We start from the raw sequence: 23,182 nt of genomic DNA on the forward strand, positions 1-23,182 counted from the left end.
AGAGAAGACTAGGTTGGAACAGTAGATGAAATGTAGCCTTGGAATTTAGTTTCTTTAGAATTTCTGTTCTTAAAGTTGTTGTAAGCCTTTTCTCCAGCTTTATTTTTTAAAATAAATTTGTTACAACTTTTCATACATAAGTGATTTAGATTTTAAAAGTTTGTAAAACATCAATAGTCTTTGATCATATACAGCAGCACTGAAATTACTAGCTGGTGTGGTACATGCTTGTAATTCCAGAAGTTGGAAGACTAGGGCAGAAAGACTGTGAGTTTAAGATCAGCCAGGGCTGCATTAGTTAAACTTTGCTTACAACCCTTGTTCCTTCCCTTCAACCCCCGAAAATATTTACTTTTTTTTCTTCCTAAAATAAGCATTATATTTAAAAGTTTTTAAGCTTGTCAAGAGGATTATGGTTGGAATTATACTAGTAGCTGTTAGTGATTATTAAAGTATAGGACTATATTAATCAAAGGACTATAAAGAAATAGTTTTCTAAACTGTAAGTAGCCCTATGTTTACATTTTCTGAAGAGAGAGAAAACTGCTACTACTAAGTGTGATTTATACATTCAGAAATATTTTGGCATTCCATTGGAAGACTCATAACTATTGGCTTTTGTATATAAATATCTGATTATATTGTTAAGATGTTTTGAGTCCTTTTATAAAATATAATGTAAATTGCTTAAATATGCAGTAGATCAATCTGAATATATTTATTAAGGTAGCATGAAGGGGGAAATAAGTATTTTAAAAAGTAACTACAAAAAATTGGGCATGGTGATGCACCCTGTAATCCCAACACTTGGCAGGTGAAAGCGGAAAGAGCAGAAATTCAAAGTCTTCTGGATACATAATGAGTTCTAGGCATCCTGGGCTACAGGAGACTATGTGTCGTCTCCCCTCACCCCAAATGAAAGTAATTTAGGGGCTGGCAAGGTGACTCTGGTTAAGAGCACTTGCTGCTCTTGTATCAGTTTCCAGTACTCACTTGACAGCTCACAACTGTCTATACTCCAGTTCCAGGGGATTCTGTGCCCTCTTCTCACCTCTGAGAGCACCAGGCACAAGTATGATACACATATATACATGTAGGCAAAATTCATAAAAGTAAAAGCCCAAGTAATTATAAGCTGGGTGTGGTGCTACATACCTATAATCCCAGCACTTGGAGAGGCTGCGGCAGAAGGATCATGAGCCAGCACTAAGCCAGCTTCTTTGTCTCAAAAGCAAAAACTAGTAGCAGAAAGGTTTCTATAGGTGCTGTTAAAGGACTTACAAAGATAAATGAGACAAGCAAGGTGCAAGGAGGACTGTATTATAATAAGAGTGGTCAGGTTGATTGACTCCTCAGTACAGTAGTCACCTTGGTTCATGTGAAGACACAAGGCTTTAATTGTGCACTTCTTAAATTATCTCCATGCCCTGGAATAGATAAGAAACTGGCCATAGGTTTTTATGTAATTCCTATACTATTATGTGGATCTGCAGCTTATATTGGAAGAAAGGATATTAATAGCTTGTCTTTGTATTTGGGGATTAGGCAAACAAGAAGCTACTCATTTTCAATTCTCTTCTTATTTCTAGCTCTAACTTTCCTATCCCTGAAGGGGTGTAGGTCTTATTTCAGAGGGAAGGAGCCTGTTGTGTCCCAAGCCAACTGAGTGATAAAAGGTCCTAAACATACCTACAGATGGTGATGGTGGACACTCGGCTTGTCATACTAGAAAATGTGGGAGAACTTTCTTGTCCCTGCCTTCATTAATAGACATGGGATACTTGCATTGCTTTGTATGCTGATGCGTTTCCTGCTCTACTCTTTGTTTTCCCTAAGCTGAGCTCTGAGCTAAATCTGTACAAAGAAATATTGACTGCTTTTATATGTAAATTGCTTGCCATTAATGCCTGATGATATACAGTAAGATAGGATTCTGCATACCATTAAATATGTCAAGTATTACAACTTTAAGGTTCTTTTGAAATTATCATACTAAACTCAGTTCACTTTTGCTAACTTCACAGTTGTTGATCACATAGCATGGTCATCCACTCACAGCTTAAAAAAATACAGGGAGCATCGGAGAGAATGGGTAAAGTAAAATTTTGATGTTTTTAAAATAGCACCTAAATTTTTGGAAGTTGATTTGGCTTATTGTTTGTGAGGGAGGGAGAGGGTGGGAGAAATTGAAGGGGAGGGGTGGGTTTTGGGAAAATAGCATGCACTGTGTACAATGTCAGATACCACTTAGGCCAAGGTTTTATGTGCTACTGATAAAATTTATATCAAGTCGTAGGTTTGTAATTCCATATTGGGTATTACAACGGGGTTTGTTTTCCTTCATAGCAGATTGAAGGGAATTTTGAGAGCAGTGTTGAGTTCAGTTTGAATGGGAACCCTGGTTTTAGTGGAGGCTTTTTCATATCCAGTGAAACTGATACCTCAGTACCACCTTAGTTTCAGTTAGTGGATAGTTTTATATATATATGCATTTCAGTTTTTATTGTATACTTGTGATCCAACTGTTCTCAAGTGTTATAATTTATGACACCCAAGAAGAGATTGGACAAAAGAAGGCAATAAAGTTGTAATTCTGAAGATAGTTGTTTGGTGGACATTATTAATGGAACTTTTGGTGCTTCTATTCAAATGAAAATTAGTGGCCACCCAAAATTCTAAATCAGATTCCTCACTGGACCTAGTGGTACAGGCCTATATACAATCCCAGAATTTGAGAGGTAGAGGCAGGAGCATCAGGATTGTGGTTTTTTTTTTTATCTGTATAGTGAGTTTAAGGACAACTTGAGCTACATGAGACCCTGCTTTAAAAATAAAGGCCTAATCATTCTAAAACCTTGCATTGTGATTATACATAAAGCTTAATTAATTTTTGTGGAGGTCATAGGGCAGAGAGACATATTTTTATAGATAAAATAATGTTTTTGTTGTTGACTATGCCTGATCTAATCACTGCATCATTTAAGATTTTATTTCTCTTTTTTGAGATGGGTTTGGATTTTCTGTATAGCCCTGGCCATACTGGAACTTGCTCTGTGTACCAGGCTGGCCGTACAGAGATCCGCCTGCCTCTGCCTCTCAAGTGCTGGGATTTAAAGGCATGTGCCACCACTGCCCAGCTCAAAAATTTCTTAAAGTTCATTCATATACAGTAAATATGGATTGAAGAAAGATTTTAGGAACCAAATTTCACCCTCTAAAAATTGTACCCTTGACTCCAATCTCTGTATTCCCAGACATGCTCAGCCATTTGCCAAAGCTGAGTATAGTTTACTTACTGTTCCCCACACCTTCAAGCCTTTGTAAATTTTGTCAAAGATACTATTATGGTCTGGAATGTTTGTCTTTCCTCTAAGTCTTGTTTGTAGTGTTCGGATTTTGGCTTCTACTTAAATCCATGAAGCCTTTCCCAGTTTCTCCAACCTTTTGGTGGTAGTTCTAGTATGTTCCAAAACATCCCTTTGACACTTGAGTCATGTTATTTTGTGTTATTTTTATTTATATTTCCTATTTCTCTAGTGAAAATGTGGGCTCCTTGGGAGCAGAACATTTGTCTTAAGCTCTGTTACTCTATTTTGTAGCACAGAGGATAGAGTCACTAATAGGTTTAATTCTATGATTAGGATCTAGTATCATTGTGACAGGGCAGTTCCCTCCATATTTATTATTAGTTTTGAAACACATATGAGAATTTATTAGAGGAATTAACTGAGATTTTGTGTGTGTATATGTGAGAGAGAGAGAGAGAGAGAGAGAGAGAGAAAGAGAGAGAGAGAGAGAGATAGATTGATTCATTGACCAGGAAACACAAATATATAAAGCATGTTGAATGGATAAAATCTTGTATTAGAAGGATATTTTTTTCATATTCATTCCCTATTTGTAGTCCTTTTTTTTTTCTTCTTTTTTTTCCTTTTTTTCTCTTAAGTAAGCGGGTTCTATTTTATCTGGTTTCTTTTGAAAAACATGGTTTGGGCCAGATGTTGTGACAAAGATAAAAGTTGAAATCATTTCTGTTTTAAAATTGTGTAGTTAAATTATACTTATGTCATAAGCCCAAATATATTCAAATGCTGCATGATTTTGTAATTTTGTAGCCAAATTATTTTAAAATATTAACCATAAAGTCCCCGTGAGTGGAACTTTTAAAATATCAATAGACAGATCCTCACTTACATGTCCTTCTCAGAGTATTGTTTATGTTGAACTACTAGTTTTATTATTTCAGTAAAAAGATTTTTATAATGGCTAATATTTGAAAGCTATATTTGATATTTTTGCTATAGTTATCAAATGTTTATGGAGTACCTGCTTATTTGTAGTGAAGTGTTTTAGATGCTTTTTTTTTTGGGCAGTTGTAGAAATTGATTCCTTCATTATTTTAAAGCTCACCAGGGCTACTGTTACTATGTTTATATTTGTAATTGTTCATGTTCAGGGCATGGATCCCTTGTTAATGTACTTAATGTGATTTCTTAAGCAAAAATGGGCACCTTATTAGATGAGGTGTTTGATTAGTAAAACATCTGTAAATTTTAGCTTTATTCTAAGACCTCACTTAGACCCCTTCTACCAGTGAGCCTTGAACTGACATTGCTGTTTCATTACCAAAAGCTTAGATAGTTGTAGCAGGGTGATTCCAAGATCTTCGTTCCCTAGAAATTTATCACTTTTTAAATTCTTAACTTAATTACAGTAGAGTTTTAAACAAAATCTTTCTAGGATCAAAAGGCTTCTATTATAGTTTTAGGTTTCTGATGTGAGCTTATGGTAGTTTGGTTCTCATATGAGCTTGAGGCACTCACTAGTCTTCATTGAAACATACTTGTAAAGAAACATTTCTTGAGTAGCCCAAGGGCCACTCACATAGCTCCAGTCTTGGGCTTTCGTTATCTTTAGTCATATTTTTCTCTGGTCTTATACTTACTAAGTCAGTATTGTAAAAACAAAACAACAAAAAACGAACACTCTGATTTTGTTCACTTTTGTTTTCAAATACAAGAATCTTTACAGTCAACATGTACTTCTAGGTGCTGTATTGAAATTGCTGGCAGAGTCTATTCTATACAAACTGAACAATCTGGCCCCTTGTTTTATTTGTAAAGGTTCAATGTATCTATGCCTGCCTACTTCAATCTGCAAGGGAGTTTCAGAAAGGCCCCGCATTCGCCGAGCCGTGAGTTATCACTAACTTTTCAGATGTGTTAATGAATGTGGAACAGAAGCAGTTGTGTTTAAAAGGAAATAAAAGTCCATCAAAGTAACATAGTAGCAGGCTTGAACACTAAATGGATTATTCCAAATTGTGTCACAAATAACCTACTAGAGATAAGCCTCAGAAAACCTATTGTTGAACTGCTCTGAAGCTATGGTTTTAGCAAATTATCTTTCTTAAAAATGTATGTGTCCTAGTTGCAAATCAGAATATTCTTTACATCTTCTTAACCAAGTTAAAACAATTTGAACAAAATCTTACCCCACAGTTTAGTAGACTTTAAGTTAAGCTCTTCAATATAAGAACACTTAAAAGGGGTAAAGTTTGAACATTTTTTTGTTTGTTTGTTTGATATTCACATGTGAAAATACAGAACTTAATTTAAGAATTGCTTCCTAGTTGAAATGTTTGGAGTGCTGTAGGTATCATGTGAACTGCAGAGGTATTTACAATCTCTTTTGGTTTGTTTCAACAGTTTTCGCTTCAGTAATTCACCAGTAGGTTTTCATTTATCAGTGATATCAACTTAAGGCTATACCACATTTTTTAGGGCTTATCGTTCTGCATAGAGGAAACGACCCTGTGAGTTTTTCTTTTATTTCTTCAGAGAGTCTAAGCAAAAAAGTTGTAACTAACATTTGTATTTTGTTACTCTAGCTAGTTACCTTTCCTTTTCTTAGACTCTTTACCTTTTGAGTAAATAGCTTTATTTGATAAGCAGGTTGGTTGCTTCTGTTTAGGAGTTGTGTTTTATATGAGCACAGAATATATTTTATATTGCTTAGTTTGGCAATATAGCACAGACCACATAAAACTTGGAAGTGTGGAATCTTTGGAGGTATTAAAGTTAACATTTCATTAGGCAATGTGCCTTTGTTTGATTGGTGTGTAAGTCCTTCTTCCAGGTTTGTACGCTCTTAAACACCTTATTCTACCCTCTTAACTCCTCCCAGCAGCAAAAGGGAGACACTTCAACTGGAACAAAATAGTGGAAGAAATGGCGTCTGGGGTTCAGTGGGGATTCGCAGTGTGTATGCAATGTTTGAAAGATTACTTTTTATGTTTTTAAATTAATGTAAATAATTACAGAATAAATTAGTGCTTACTGTCAAGAGACCATTGTATACCAGTAGAAACTCTTGGTGGGTCTGCTGCAAGTTGCTTAACCTCTTGGGGCCTCATTTTCCTCATCTGCAATATGAAGGAGTTGGACTTGATAACCTATAAAGTCCATTCCTGCTCTAAAATCCTATGCTTTTCTGAAGTACTTTTATTTAACAGAATGCTTTGCTTTCCCACTTTGACTATTTATTTGAATTACATTTGCAGTACATATACTGCAACTGCATGTTGTCTAAAATAAAGTTTTTCTATAGGATGGTATATAAAAAACTAATCCCTCCTGGGTTGATTTATAAGTGTCTGTATATAGATTGTCAGACACCAAAAGCTAGTGGTAACTAGGACTTTCAAAATATAAATATTGTCTAGTTGTCTAACCTTGAATATTATTAACTTTTCTATATTACAGGAGATACTACTCGACAAAGAATCAAATTCAGCGATGACAGAGTATGCAAGAGCCACCTTCTCAACTGTTGTCCCCATGATGTCCTTTCTGGAACTGTACGTGGTTATTAAGTTGTTTCATTACTAGTGTGCTACAAAAATGAAGTTCTTGGTAAAGTCTTAGGTTTTTTTTTTTTTTTTTTTTTTTTTGCCAGATTACTTGTTATTGTTTTTAACAGTGTTAGAAAAGATTTGCATCCCTTTCATTGTTTATTCCCACTGATAATTTAATTTTTTTTATATAATTTATTTATTTTTATTTTATTTGCATTGGTGTTTTGCTGCACGTATGACTGTGTGAGAGTGTCAGATCTTGGAATTACAGACAGTTGTGAGCTGCCATGTGGGTGCTAGGACTTGAACCCAGGTCCTCTGGAAGAGCAGTCAGTGCTCTTAACCACTGAGCCATCTCTCCAGCCCCAATAATTTAGATTTTTAATAATGGATTTCCTTACAGAAGTAGTTGTCTTGTTTTCATATATTTTTCACCATTCTTCTATTGGTTTTGTCATTCTTGTTTGATTTCTCTTTTCTTCTGCTCCTGGAGATGAACACAGAACTTTGTACATGCTACGTACATACTTAACCACTGAGACATATCCCAGGTTCTCTACTATTTTTTGTTGTTATTGTGGTGGTGGTGGTTGGTGGTTTTTTTTTGGAAGTTTTTTTTTTGTTTTTTTTTTTGGCTTTTTTATTTTTTAATAAAAGATTTATTTATTATGTATATAATGCTCTCTCTGCATGTATGCCAGCAGGCCAAAAGAGAGCACCAGATCTTATTACAGATGGTTATAATTGAACCTGGGTCCTCCGGAAGAGCAGCCAGTGCTCTTAGCCACTGAACAATCTCTCCATCTCACCCCCCCACCTCCCTTTTTGGGTTGTTTTTTGGTTTTTCAAGACTGGGTTTCCCCCTATAGATGGTTTTTTGGTTGTTTTTTTTTGTTTTTTTTGTTTTTTTTTTTTTGAGGCAGTATCTGTTTCAAATTGGTAACCTTGAACTTGAGATCCTCTTGGCCTTCACCCTCTCAAGTTCTGGAATCATAGATATGTATCAGGAAGCTGGGCCACGAGCAGTTTTTTGTTTGTTTTCTTCCCCTTTTATTTAATTTTTATTCAAAACGTGTATATTGGGATGGTTCCCCCACGGATTTGGGATTCAGGGTGCTTTTAGTGCCACTTTCTCCTGAAGGAGCATCCTTCTGTAAGCCTTTCTTTTCTGCCTGTAGGCTGACAGAGAGAGGACAGTGCAGCAGCCAACACACTAGACAGTTGTTTGTGCATGGCTCAAGACCAGGGTGATTTTACAGCATCTTGGGTATTTTACACCCATTAAGTAGGAATTGGGGCTCTGTACCAAGTGCTTTTTCTTATTTCTTCTTCTCTTCTGAAGAAGGATGAAGGAAATCTTTTGCAAGAGGCATGTTTTCATGGGGCAGTGGTCATCAGGGAGGTGGTCACTGTCGCTTGGAAAGGCCCTGCCATCCCTTATCTTTTGTTTTTTTTTGTTTTTTTTTTGTTTTTTTGTTTTTTTTTTGTTTATTTCGAGACAGGGTTTTTCTGTGTAGCTTTGCGTTTTTCCTGGAACTTGCTTTATAGACCAGGCTAGCCTCGAACTCACAGAGATCCGCCTGCCTCTGCCTCCCGAGTACTGGGATTAAAGGCGTGTGCCACCACTGCCCGGCTGCCATCCCATATCTTTAAGTGACACAGAGGATTTGATCTTTAACTTTTTGAATTTGATTGAAATTATAATGAGTAATTTCCCTTCACAGATATATTTGTTGATGGGTAACTGTTAGGGGCTGAATCTTAACTTCATTTTATTTCTCATTTGCCAGAAATATCTAGAATGAAGAAAAGATTTCCAGCTTACTTTTCCATAAGGAGTGAGTGCTCTTAGCTATAGACACCCAAATGAATGGTTTCTTTTTTTAGTGAAATTAAGGATATCCCTCAAACATAAAAGTATCAAGAAGACACATGCAATAGGAAACATTTTTGTCATTTCCTAGTGGGAAATGCAGTTGAAACTGTTAAGTGCCAAATCCTGGTATGGTGACCTAAATGTGGAATTCCAGCACGTTGCCAGCCTAAAGACAGAATCTGAAGTTTGGGGCCAGCTTGAGCTACTTAGCGAGACCTTGAAAAAGAGCCTGAAAAAAGTTTTAAGTATAATACAACATAGTAAGAAATTTAGTTTATGGGCAAGTTCAACCCTTGAATTAGGACTTTGACAAGTATTAACAGGTAATAAACTAATTCTTTAGTGTTTCTGTAAGTACTTCCATTTTTAATTTTGTTTATAATCCTGATTGCAGGGATTAGGCATACACCACTTCGTAGCTTTTAAACCTTTTCTACTGTATTAATACATTTGTATCTACAATATACCTCTCGTCTGTAGAATACTCTGGTATTTTCCACATTTAAATAACTTATTTATATTATGTATAGGAGTGTTTTGCCTGCGTTATATCTGTTCGCCATGTGTATGTGCCTGATACATGAGAGGCCAGAAGAGGGTATTGGATACTCTAGGATTGGAGTTCTGGAAGGTTGTGAACTGCCATGTAGTTCTAAGAGTCAAACCCTGGTCCTCTGGAAAAGCAATCAGTGCTCTTAATTGCTGAACTATCTCTTCAGCCCCAGAGGTTTCCCACATTTGGTGTTGTAGGAAATTAGATGGTTACATTTTTTGTTGCATGTGTTTGTTTTGGGGTGTGTTTGCACATTGTTCACTCGCATGTGGAAGGCAAAAGAGAACTTTGGTTGTCTTCAGAAACACTACTCGCCTTCTTTGTGATAGGATCTTGGCCTGGAGCTTATTGATAAAGCTAAACTTGCTGGCCAATGAGTCCAAGAAACCTGCTGCTTGAATGTTCTCAGCACTGAGATTACCATGTCTGCCATTTTACATGGGTGCTGGGCATGCTAAGTTTTGTCTTTGACAAAGCTGATGTCATTGGAAGAGGAGAAAGCCTCAGTTGAGGAAAAACCTCGATAAATAAAATCAGGCTGTAGTTCAAAACTGAAGGGCATTAATGATGGGGGAGGGCCTAGCCCATTGAGAGTGGTGCCATCCCTGGGTGGTCCTGGGTTCTATATGAAAGCAGGCTGAGCAAGCCATGAGGAACATGCCAGTAAACGGCACTCCTCTACGGACTCTACGACAGTTCCTGCCTTCAGGATCCTGCCCTGCCATGCTTGAGTTCCTGCCCTCACTGCTTTTGATGATGAACTGTTATATGGAACTGTGAGTAAAGTGAATTCTGTCCTCCCAAGTTGTTTTTGGTCATGGTGTTTCATCACAGCAATTGTAACCCTAAGACACTGAGGCTCATCCTCAGGTCCTTGTGTTTGTAAAAGAAGCACTTTACCAACTGAATTATCTCCCTAGCCACCAAAATGACCTTATTAAGTGGGCAAATCATCACTTTTGATGAACATAGAAAATAAGAGCAACAAAATGATAGAATTCATTGTTACTTATTTCTTTTTCTTTATTTTGAGACAGGATACTATGTAACATTGCCTGTCTTTGAACTGGTTCTGTAGCCATTGATGACCTTGAACTACAGATCTTTCTACCTTTACCCACCAAGTGGTGTATGTATGGTTGTGCACCACCTGTGAGTCTGGTGCCAATGAAGGTCAGAAAAAGGTGTTGGATCCACTAGAACTGGAGTTACAGGAGTCGTAGGCCACCATATGGGTGCTGGAAACCAAACACACTTCCTCTGCAAGAACAAGTGCTTATAACCACTGAGCCATCTCCAGCCAGACACACACCCTTTTAAACATTCTTGAATGTCCTAAGCCTGAAATTTTTAAAAATTCATTGTTGTATATGTTTTCATGATGCATGTGTTTATGTCACTGCATATGTATCGAGATCAGAGAACAACTTGCAGGAGTCATTTTTTTCTTCTGTCATATGGATTACAGATAGTTAGGAACTGCCTTCTATGTGGATGCTAGGAATCTAACTTAGGTTCTCTGAAAGAGCAACCAGTGCTTTTAATCACTTAGCTATCTCTTCAGGCCTTTTCAATATTTTTTTCCCCTCCAAGACAGGGTTTGATTTTTCGAGACAGGTTTTTCTGTGTAGCTCTGGCTGTCCTAGAATTTGCTATGTAGACCAGGCTGGCCTCAAACTCATAGAGATCCATCTGTCTCTGCCTCCAGAGTGCTAAGATTAAAGGGGTGTGCCACCACTGCTGGCTAATTTTTTTTTTTTTTTTTAAAGAACATTCTTTAGATTTTTGGGGAGACGGGGTCTTGTGTATGTACCCCAAGCTTGTTTCAAATTCCCTTTGTATTGGAGAATGGCCTTGTACTTCAGATCCTTTGGTCTGTCTCCTTAACAGGCATGTGGAGACACATCTGGTTTTATGTGGTGCAGGAGATTAGTGGTGCTGGACTGGGTCGTGTTGACAATTGGCTATTGTCTTAGTTTCTGTTCCTGCCATGAAGAGACAGCATGTACCAAGGCAACTCTTAAAAGGTACAGGGCTTGCTTATAGTTTCAGAGGATTAGTCCATTATTGGCACGACAAGGAGATAGGCAGGAAAGCATGATGCTGGAGTGGTCGCTGAGAATTCATTTACATTCTACTCCACAGACTGAGAGACAGAGACAGAGGACCTGGCTGCATGCTTTTGAAACCTCCAAGCCACTCCCAGTGAAATACGTAGAGAGTTTACCAGCTGGAAATTAAGCATGCATATATATGAGGCTGTGAGAGTCAATGTCATTCAAACCACCATAGGTATCCACACCAACCTTAGCATCAGTATAGTAAGTAACTCATGAGATTGGGGGGTTGGGGCTTGAGGGAAGGGATGGACTAGAGCAGGTCAAAAGTTCTAGCTGATCAGTAAGTGCTTATTACAGAGAGACCAAGAATTTTCCCTTCAGCCCTGTATAACATTTCAATAGATTGGTGGTGGTGGTGCCTTTAATCCTAGTACTCAGGAGGCAGAGGCAGGTGGATTTCTGTGAGTTCGAGGCCAGCCTGGTGTACAGAAGGAGTTCCAGGACAGCCAGGGTTATACAGAGAAACCCTGTCTTGAAAAACCAAAAGAGAGAGAGAGAGAGATTGGTCAAGTTTTTTAAAGAGTATCGGGCGGTGGTGGTGCACGCCTTTAATCCCAATACTCAGGAGGCAGAAACGGGGGGATCTCTGAGTTCAAAGCCAGCCTGGTCTACAAAGTGAGTTCCAGGACATCAAGGACTAAACAGAGAAACCCTGTCTTGAAACAAAACAAAACAAAACAAAACAAAAAAGTCTAAGGAAACTACTGTATTCTTTGAGGCTATTTAAAAAGAGTTACAAATGTACCATTTAATTGTGGAGCAGATCAAACACGTGCTAATAAAAACTTGAAGTAGTTTTTTTAAACATACATACAGTTGGTTAGCCACAAACATCAAACACTTTGAGGTTTTCCATCGTTCAGCTATTTTTAAAAAAAACAGTGCAAAAAGAATGAGTTAATAAAATCCTTTAGATGACGGGGAGGTTAGGAAAGATGGTCTTACTATGTAGACCAGACTGGTCTTAAACTCACAGAGATCTCACCTGCCTCTGCTTCCCATGTGTTGGGATTAAAGGTATTTACCACCACTCCCAGCCCAGTAAAATCCTTTCAAACTTTGATTCCTGTTCATTAAGGGAACTTTGGGCCTGTGTGAATGTTTACTGGTATTGAATCTTGGGCCTTATGTGAGAATGCAGGGAAAGAGCTATCTGTACAGAGCTGCATGTCTAGCCCTCTTTTTGCATTTTTCTTTCTTTCTTTTTTTTTTTTTTTTGACAAAAGATCTCACTGGCTTGCCCTTAAACTTAACCTGTTGTCCAGACAGGCCTTGTTCTTAAAATCCTTCTTCAATCTTTGAGCAGTTGAGATGACTGGTCTGACCCACCAGGCCAAACTGAGATATCTTTAAGGGGCTGGTGTGATGGCTCAGTGGTTAAGAGCATTGGTTGTGCTTCTAGAGGGCCTAGGTTCAATCCCCAGGACCCACATGATAGCTCACAACCCTCTAACTCCAATTCCAGGAGATCCAACACCTTCTGCTCCCTGGAGGCACTGTACATGTGGTTATAGACAGATAGGCAGACAGCATTTGCACGACCTATCCCATAACAGTTTTTTTTTAAAGAAAATATAACTTTTAAAGGCACTTAGTGTGTTTGACCTATACAGAATTGCAGCCTTTTGAGTGGATATAGTAGCACAGTCATTTTTTTTTTTTAGGGTTTATTTTAAACTGTGTGTGTGTGTGTGTGTGTGTGTGTGTGTGTGTGTGTGTGTGTATGTTTGTCTGTCTGTCTATCTGTCTGTCTGTGTCTCGTAAGTAGGCATCTGCACGTAAGTACGTGTGCTTGAGGTGAGAGTCATCAGATTCCCTGGAGTTGGAGTTGCAAATGGTTGGGAGCTACCTGATATGGGTGCTGGGAACTCAGTTTTTTATTTTGAAAGAGCATCAAATACATTTAACCACTGATCAATCATCCAGTCCTCTATTCCTGTAATTCTAGTATTTCAGAAAATTGCAGGTTTGCAGCCGGCCTGGGTAACATACCAAATTCCGGGCCATCTAGGACTACATGAGAAAACTGGGCTTCAATTTTTTTTTTCCCTCTTGATTATATATTATCTTCTGAGAATCTTTTTTGGTGTTTAGGCAAAATAGACACACACACACATATATAAAAATTAATTTGAATGTGTAATTTGTAAAGCTTGCAAATTGAGATGGATTTTTATACTCTTTATTATGTTCATTTTAATAATGTTGGAGTAATGAAATTTAAGTAATACTGGATGAGTAGAGGAAAAAATTGAGAGGGGTAAGGATTGATCCAGGTTAGGGAGGGTGTAATGGAAAAAGTAAAGCAAACACTTTTAAGTATTTTATTTTAGAATTGTTATCTGTAGCCATGCATGGTGATAGATGCTAATGATTCCAATCAATACTCCCAAGGTTGAGACAGGAGGATCATTAGTTCTAACTTGGACTGGGCTCCATGAAATCTTGTTTTTCACAACAAACAAAAAAGTGTGTGGGGGTGGGGTGGGGGGAGGATCTCTAAAGTCCTAAATATAAAACAATGTAATTGTATAGTTTAAATGTTCAAATTTTTTTATTAGTAATATAGTTTGTCGTTTTGTATATAATTTGTATAGATAGACTCACTGTATAGCCCTGCCTGGCCTAGGACTTGATATGCAAAACAGGCTAGTCTGGAAGTTGTAGCAGTTCTTGTGCCTCTTCAGTGCTGGGATTACAGTTTTGTGCCACCACACCTCGTGCAATATATTATTTCTGCATTAAAAACATGGGCTTTTTCATGTGCTGTGTATTGTAAAAAACGAATCCTCAGCTCTCCCCCTGACTTTCACCTGAATAAATCAGTGGTCTTATTTTTGCCATTTTTTTTTCATTGCATGTTTCTCTCTTTTTTTAAAACTTTATTGATAAAGTGTTTTTTTGTTTGTTTGTTTTTGTTTTTTTTGGAGCTGAGGATCGAACCCAGGGCCTTGTACTTGCTAGGAAAGTGCTCTACCACTGAGCTAAGTCCCCGCATGTTTCTCACTTATACATCTCTTTTTTCTCTCTACCTGGAACAGCCATTGTCTATGAATTTTTAACTTGTCAAGCTTATCATACATGATTTAGCATAGTAGTTTAGCTTCTGAATCCCACTATAATATACCTGCTCTCTGTACTACAGAATAGGCACTTTTATTTATATGTTTTCTCTTTTTCCAATCAGATTAATCTTTTAGAGGCAAGATGATTCTTTTAGTCTTTTCAAGCTGTCTTTGCATTTCTAGGGTTAGATACAAAACAATAACAAGATACAGTCTTAAAAAAAACTTTTAATTCTAGCACATGGGAAGCAGAGGCAGGCAGATCTCTGAGTTCAAGGCCAGCCTGGTCTACACAGTGAGTTCCAGGACAGCCAGGGCTATGTAGAGAGACCCTGTCTCAAAACAAACAATATTTAAAAGATAAAATGCTAAGATCTGAGCATGGTGGTACTGCCTTGCCTATACTGCCAGCACTTGGGAGGTTGAGACGAGGATTTTTGAATTTGAGGCCAGTTTGTCCAGTGAGATCCTGTCTTGCAGACATATGTATAAAGTAAATTAGTAAGGGGTAGAGAAGTAGGACTGCTTTTTATGTTCCCCTTTAAAATACTCAAGTTTAAGATTGTTAATTTGTTGCTAAGTTACCCTTGCTTAGAAGGATGACTCCATACCCATATACATTTAGGCTGTACTAACTGGATTCAGTGGGAACATGGGAAGGGAAGTTTTAGGAAATATGGGTGGGGTAGAAGGGAGAATTGGGGTTGGATATGATCAAGATACATTGCTGTCAGAAGCCATCGAAGAGTCAACTGGGATACCTGAGTAGGCAGGGCTGTGAGGACTAAAGAAAAAGAAAGGAGACAGGACAGAGTTGGGAGGGCTGTCCATCATCACTCAAGCAGCAAGTTTATTTCTCAGCCTGCTTATATACAAACTAAAAGGCAGAAGCAGAACAATGTTGACATGCAGACAGCATAGGCAAAAGTAATCTTTTTCTCAGAGCTGAGGACCGAACCCAGGGCCTTGTGCTTGCTCTACCACTGAGCTAAATCCCCAACGGCAAAAATTATCTTAAGAAAACCATATCCCTATTCTGTCCTTGAATCAAACAAGCAGTTTCATAATCTCCACAATATACTTCTTATAAGCATCAGCCTGAAATTGCACATTTAACTAGATAGCATGTTTTTCCCCATGGGTTTAATCAAAGCATTCTCATGACTTTGAAAAATTAAGGAGCAAACTAGCTCAAACTGTCTTGACCTGTACGTCAAGATGGACTCCAGATTCAAAATGGAGTCATTGTGGGCTCCCACACATTGCATGCATGGATAAAATTGTCAAAGAATAAAAATACCCTTTAAGAAAAGATAGAAAATGTCAATTTTGAGTGTTAGGATTGGAATTAGTAAGGGAAAATCTTTACTTTAAGCAGTAGTGATATAATTGAAATTCAGACCCATGTCTTGTTATTTCAAGGCTCTTGTCTGCTCTTTTCATGTCATATTAGGCTTTCTCTTATTAAGCTGAGTTTTGAAGCAAGCATTGAATTTGGATGGCAAATCATTTTACAGATATAACAAAGGAAGGGTCTGAAGGTTCAAAATTCAAGGGGCAAGATTTTTGTGGTTTTTGCTGTAGAAAATGGTGTTTAACTAACAGAGTGGTAGATGGGAAGCTGTGCATGGTAAGCCTGTAGTGTGCGTTGTCTGTGTTTTGTCTTGGTTTCACTTTGTCCTGCCCGTTGTCATGTACTTTCAGATGACTTGTTACGTTTGTACTTTACCTGAATTACTTAGTGTCTTTCATGCTTCCTTTGGAGACTTTTAGAGCAGTGTAGGAAAAGATAGAAAGCAAGTAGAATTATTTTAAATTAATAAGCAGTGTGAAGATTAACCAGGCAGTGGTGGCCCATGTCTTTAATACCAGCACTGAAGAGGCAGAAATAGGATCTCTGTGAGTTTGAGGCCACCCTGGTCTATAGAGCTAGTTCTAGAACAGCTAGTGCTGGCTACAGAGAGACCCTGTCTGGAAAAAAACAAACAAACAAAAAAGCCAACTAAGATTATAGGTGTGTGCTACCATCTGCTGTTACTTTACTTCAGCGCTGGGGCGCCTCCATTCTCCTTTTATAATTTGATTATTATATTACTTTCATTTGGTTCTAGTTGTATCATTCTCTGTTCTCCAAATAGGATATACTTTATTTTCCTTTCAAAACATATACTCGAACTATTGCCTGTTACTCTTTTTGCCTGTGTAAATTATCTTTACTTTTCCTGGAAACATACCTCATGCATACTGATACTTGATAGAAATAACCTTTTATGAGTTACTTTGAAAAATGAAGCACTAGAAAGTTTATTCATCAACACTTAGTACTGAATAGTAAGATAATTGAACACCTCTTAAGTAGTGGGCCATTACAGACCTCAGGAATATAAACAGTGATCAAAACTGTCTCCGTTGAATTTATCATCTCAGTTTGGTCAGTATACACAAGTAACTACATTGATAGCTTCAAAGTTCTTTCATAAACATCTTATTTAGTCCACATAAAATATGGACATACTTGAGAAAAGAAAGAGAAATTAAATGAATTTTTCAGGATCAGGAACTTGATAATGGGGATTTTTTTTATTTGGAATTGGTTCAGTGCTCAGTATATTTTTATATAATGTCCAAGTTTTTTCTCCATTTACAAGTTGTGTTTTGAGAAACAGCATTTTATTGTTTAAATTGTTTTGACGTATTGTTGACAGGTTTCCATATAGTTAGTTCCCTTACGTTTATAAAAACTGTGTATAATATATTTTTTAATTTATTTTTTGAGACAGAGTCCCTTATGTAGTCTTGAATGCCCTGGAACTCACTATGTATAAACCAGGCTGACTTTGAACTCACAGGGATCTTTCTGCCTCTGGCTCCCCAGTGCTGGGATTAAAGATGGGTGCCACCATGCCAAGCTCATGTCTGTCTGGTTGTCCGTCCGTCCATCCATTCATCCATCCATCCATCCATCCATCCATTCGTTTGTCCGTCCGTCCATCATTGAGATATATAGACATAGACATATACTTGTTTTTTCAGATAGGATTTCTCTGTGCAGCCCTGGCTGTGTTGGAACTCAGTCTATAGACTAGGTTGGCCTTGAAGTCACAGAGATTGCCTGCTTTTGATTACTGAGTGCTGGAATTAAAGGCGTGTTGCCACTACTACTTGGCATAATTTTATATTTTTGTCCACTGATTACTAGTATATCAGTATCAATAATTTATTGTTTTATTTGTTTTTAGTTTTGGTGTGCAATATGACAGTTAGATCCTTACATATGTTTGTGTATATCTGTAGTTATAATTGGATCTGCGTAGGCGAAGTTTTCCTGTCATGATTGCCTGCTCCCAAATAACCAGCAGCTGCTTCCCAAATAACTGACTTGGAGAAATTAATGTAACTTATAAATGCTCAGCCGATAGCTCAGGCTTGTTACTAACCACCTTACAACTTAACTAAAAATCTATGTGCTATCCTGAGGTTCCTGGCTTTTTTTTTTTTTCCCCCCCCTTCTGTCTTTTGTTGTCGGAGCTGAGGACCGAACCCAGGGCCTTGTACTTACTTGCTAGGTAAGTGCTCTACCACTGAGCTAAATCCCCAACCCTGGGTTTTTTTTTTTTGTTGTTGTTGTTATTTGTTTTGTTTTGGTTTTTTTTGTTTGTTTTTCGAGACTGGGTTTCTCTGTAGCTTTGCACCTTTCCTGGAACTCGCTTGGTAGACCAGGCTGGCCTTGAACTCACAGAGATCTACCTGCCTCTGCCTCCCGAGTGCTGGGATTAAAGGCGGTTCCTGGCTTTTAACTATCCCATTTTGTGTGTCCAACTTGTTCTCTGTCTTGCGTCTCCTCTGACTCCGCCCTTCTTCCTCTTCCCAGCGTCCTTAGTTTGGTCGTCCCACCTATTCTTCCTGCCTGGCTATCAGCCAATCAGATTTTTATTAACGATGAGAGCAATACATATTTACGATGTACAAAGATTGTTCAGCAGATTTGTTACTGTGTCTAGTTTGTATCAGTGGTAGATATATTCATTAATATTACACTACTCTGAGTTTGAGGACAGCCAGGGCTACACAGAGAAACTTTTTCTCTAAACTCTCCAAAAAAACAACAAGAAAAACTACACCAAAGAGTTCAAATAAATCTGTTAGTAATGTGCCTACCACTCCACCCACTCTTTCCTGACCAGTTTTCACCCAGCCAGTGCTTGCTTGCCTTAAAGTTGTGTAGCCAGGCTGGCTTTGTACTACATGTCATCATGCCCATCATATTACTAGTTCAGTAGTGTATCTCTAAATCACACATACATAAGGAAGATATTATATGTCTTTTTGCCAGCTCTCTTTCCCCACCTGCCAAGGATGTGTGAAATTTTAAATTTGTGTTGGGTGTACTCTTTCTGAAGCATTTGCTAAAGGAGTGCTTTGTTTTGATTTTTTTCAAGATGGTTTCTCTGCATAGCCCTGGCTTTCCTAGAACCCTAGAGCCAGGCTGGCCCGGAACTCAGAGATCCACCTGCCTCTGCCTCCCAAATGCTTCAATTACATGTGTGTGCCACCACACCTAGCAAGAGTGTAATTTTTAGAAATGGTATCAGCCTGTAGCCTGGGCTGACCTCCTTTATCTTCCTGTCTCAGTCTCCTTAATGCTGGCTTTATAGGCTTGGATCACTAGGCCCATTGGAAAGAACATGGGTTTTGATTTTTTTTTTTTTTTTATTTACTATCCCTAAATTTTATTTTATGTGTATGGGTGTTTTGTCTACATGCCTTTGTGATTGGTGCTCTTGGAAGCCAGGAGAGGGCATTGGTATCCCTTGGAACTGGAGTAACGTACAGACTATTGTAAGCTACCATGTGGGTCCTGGGAATTAAACCTGGGTCCTGAAAGAGCTACCAGTTCTCTTAACCTCCCAGCCACCTCTCTAGCCCCAGATCATGGATTTTAATAGTTACATGTTCTGTCAACTCCTGTAGAGAGGTACTTAACATTTTGTTTTATTTATTTATTTATTTATTTATTTATTTATTTATTTATTTATCTATCTATCTATCTATCTATCTATCTATCTATTTATTTATTTTTTTGGTTTTTCGAGACAGGGTTTCTCTGTGTAGCTTTGCGCCTTTCCTGGAACTCGCTTTGGAGACCAGGTTGGCCTCGAACTCACAGAGATCCACCTGGCTCTGCCTCCCGAGTGCTGGGATTAAAGGCGTGCACCACCACCGCCCGGCTTGTTTTATTTTTCAAGACAGGGTTTCTCTGTGTAGACCTGGCTGTCCTGGAACTCATAGACCAGGCTGGCTTTGAACTCAGAGATCTGCCTGCCTCTGCCTCCCAGGTGCTGGGATTAAAGGCATGAGGATCTTAAAATATTTCAATTTTTTAAACCAGAAAATGACATTGTTAAAACTTATGTCCATGTACTTTTATGCATGTTTCATTCCTTAAGTTCTTGGAATTGCTTAATTTAAACCAAGTTTATTTAATAGTCATGATTTGGGCAACATGGGTAGTGCAAAACATGGTCTGTAGAGAGAAAAATAGACATAGACCATTTTTAGGAAGCTTATAGATTCCATTTGAAATGATAACGTTGATTCTCAGAAATTAAAAAATTAAAATCACTTAACAGAATCTACTTTGTTAAACAAAAATCGGTAGAATGTTATATAGAATTTTAAGGAGGCGTTATTAGGATCAGAGATTTGGTCGAACTTCTTGGAGAAATGAATTTTAAATGGAGAAAATGTAGAGCTGAATTTTTGCCACTTAGAACCTGAATGTCTGTTAATTACAGTACCTAGAATCAACTTGTGGATAATTTAAGGAAGAAGTAAACTATTCGTTATTTTTTAAAGAAACTCTTTCTTATAATAGTCATTTGAAAGCAGTAAACCAAACCTTTTATTTTGTTTCATTAACTTTATAAAGAGAAGTACCAACAGCAGCAGCCAATGTTAGATCACTCGATATTGGAAGCAGTAGTGCTCCATTAAGTGTGGTCTCAGGATGGATTTTAAGAGGAACAGAGGCTCTGGAGAATTGTTTCATATTCCTTGTGTTTCTATTGAGGTTTCCTCTGTAGTGGCTTCTTACTAGTTAGGAGACTAGAATCATGAAAATTGTTAATCAATGTATGATTTCCCTTGGATTGACTTTTACAATGTCAGGTAATTGTTGGGAGTTTCTTTTGGGCTTGTTTGCTTTTTTCATGCCATGCCTGATAACCATGTCAAAGCAGATATTTAGTCATGGTTGTATGGAGAGAGAAAACAGATGACTGGTTTCTAGAATTCAGAGAAACTGTCTTATAATACCTGTCTGCTAAGTCCCTGGAGAGATGAGGTTGACACTAATGATAGTGGGTTGGGGGTATACCTCATCATAGCTAATTTTTTTTTTTTTTTTTTTTTTTTTCAAGACATGGTTTCTCTGTGTAGTTTTAGTGCCTGTCCTGGATCTCACTCTGTAGACCAGGCTGGCCTCAACTCACAGAGATTCACCTGGCTCTGCCTTCGGAGTGCTGGGATTAAAGGTGAGCGCCATCACAACCCGGCCATTATAGCTAATTTTAAAACAACTTAAGTAAAATGGAAATCTCTTAAGACTAGTTTTAGTTGCCTTGGGTTTTTGTTGTTGTTTTGGGGTTATTTGTTTTAGACTGAGCACTAAACTCAGGGCCTTGCATTTGTTAAGTAAATGCTGTTAACACTGAGCTAAATCCCCAGTTCCAGAAGGCTGGCTTTAAAACAAACCCTGGTCTGGCAAAGATGGCTATCAGTAAAAGCACTTGCTGTGCAAGTTTGGCAGCTAGAGTCCCATCCTCAGGACCCTTTGAATGTAGAGGGAGGGAGCAGACTACACATGGTTGTTCTTTGGCCTCCATGGGCATCCTCTGACACCCCTTAACCGCACACTGTGCACACTGTGCACACACAAACTAATGTTTAAAAATTAACTTTAGAGCAAATCCTGACCTAAGAAGCACGTTTTGATTGAGACCATGTATTTTAAGACTAAAACATGCAGAGAAGCCAGATAAAGAGGCAATCAGAAGAGAAAAATCAAGATGTAAAATTAATTATCAAATAAAGAACTTCTCATTAAAAACAAAAATAGATTTGTTAAAAGAGATTCCACAGTGCAGTTTTAAAATTAGTTGTAGATCACTTAGATTTACTGTCATGTCATACTGTAAAAATGCACCCTTATTTATTGATTGATTGATTGATTGATTTTTAGGGTGTGTGTATATCTTTGTATGTATGTCAGGTTTATGCAGGTGCCTGTGGAGGTGTCATATCCTTTGGAGCTAGAATTATAGGCTGCTGTGAGCTGTCTGACATGGATGTTAGGAACTGAACTGCGAAAAGGAGCAAGTGTTCTGAACAGCTGAGCCAGTTTTCTAGCCCTTTAGCTTAATTTTTTGAGGCAGTTTTTTTTTTTTTAAATGTAGTTTAAGAAACCTTGAACTTGATCATCCTGCCTCAGCTTCCAAGTCCTAGGATTACAAGCATCCTTTGTGTGGCTCTTTTTGAGACAGTCTCTCTGTGTAGCCCTGGAACTCACTATATAGGTCAGGTTCAAATGCGCAAAGATCTACTTGCCTCTGCCTCTGCCTCCCAAGCCCATGGGGTTAAAGGCCTGTTCCACCACACCTGGCCCGTGACACTTTCTTTTGACTAGTTTTAAAATTTCTCTAATTCTCTGTTCATAACTAATTATTTGTTTTGTAAATATACTGTGTGACTTCTTATTTATTTAAATTTTACCCACTATATAGCCTTTTAAATTTTTTTAAAAATCCTTCAAAGCCTTGATCTGCTAAATGTACTGTCTTTAGTTTGGGATATTATACAAAATGATTGTTCATAACTTTGTTTCATACATTTAGAGGTTATTGGCAAAAATAAAAAAAGCAAGGTTGGCTGAGTCATTTTAGATTCTGTATATAAAACTAAGACTGGTGGTCAGACTGGTGCAGTAGATACTGTAATACTGTTCCCTGTAGAAACTTCCTGTGACTGAGTAATATTAGCTGTTTTATATGGGATTTTGTTTTGTTAGCTGGTTTTTGTTTTGCTTTTGTTGGTAGTCCACACTACCTCTCAAACACTGACTGATTACTGGCCTCAAACTTGGAATCGTCCTACCTCAGCATTTCAAATGCTGTGATTGTAGGAAATTGCAGGAATGTCCCACTGTGTGAGATTGTAATACTACTACAATTCTGTCCCCTCATCCCCTGTCTCTTTCCTTCCTCCTCCCCTCACCTTATTTTTTCTATCTACTTAATTGATCATTTGTTTGTGATGAGATCCTCCAGCTTGAGACTTTTATTTTTAAGTTTCATTTTTATTTGATGAGTACTTGGTCTGCATGTTTGTCTGCATGCCTGGTGCCCAAGAAGCCAGAAAAGGATATCAAATCCCCTGGAACTGGAGTTGTTAGCTGCCATGTAGGTGCTGGAAATGGAACCCAAGTCCTGTGGAAGAGCAGCTGGTGTTCTTACTCTCACTGTGCCATCTCTCCAGCCCCACCCTGAGACTTTGGGGGGGGGGGGCGCGTCGCTTTTCGAGACAGGGTTTCTTTGTGTAACTTTGGAGCTTGTCCTGGAACTTACTCTGTAGACCAGAACTCACAGAGTTCCTCCTGCCTCTGCCTCCCGAGTGCTGGGATCAAAGGTGTGCGTCACCACCACCCATCTAACCCTG

General features: G+C 38.1%; 1 protein-coding gene across 17 annotated transcripts in view; it reads left to right on the plus strand.

Annotated features, from left to right (window-relative positions):
* The window catches only part of Luc7l2 (LUC7 like 2, pre-mRNA splicing factor), a 63,295-nt gene that overhangs the window by 11,808 nt on the left and 28,305 nt on the right, over window positions 1-23,182 (plus strand). For 8 of the 17 annotated variants that reach the window (XM_059257592.1, XM_059257596.1, XM_059257597.1 and 5 more), the window contains 3 exons: window positions 2,025-2,092; window positions 5,124-5,194; window positions 6,765-6,859. In XM_059257592.1, the coding sequence (XP_059113575.1) occupies window positions 5,137-5,194; window positions 6,765-6,859 (153 nt within the window). In that variant the 5' untranslated portion in view covers window positions 2,025-2,092; window positions 5,124-5,136. The other 9 variants (XM_059257606.1, XM_059257599.1, XM_059257603.1 and 6 more) reach the window with 6 other exon arrangements.

The sequence above is a fragment of the Peromyscus eremicus genome, chromosome 3 (genome assembly GCF_949786415.1).
Source record: "Peromyscus eremicus chromosome 3, PerEre_H2_v1, whole genome shotgun sequence".
NCBI classification, from domain to species: Eukaryota; Metazoa; Chordata; class Mammalia; order Rodentia; family Cricetidae; genus Peromyscus; species Peromyscus eremicus.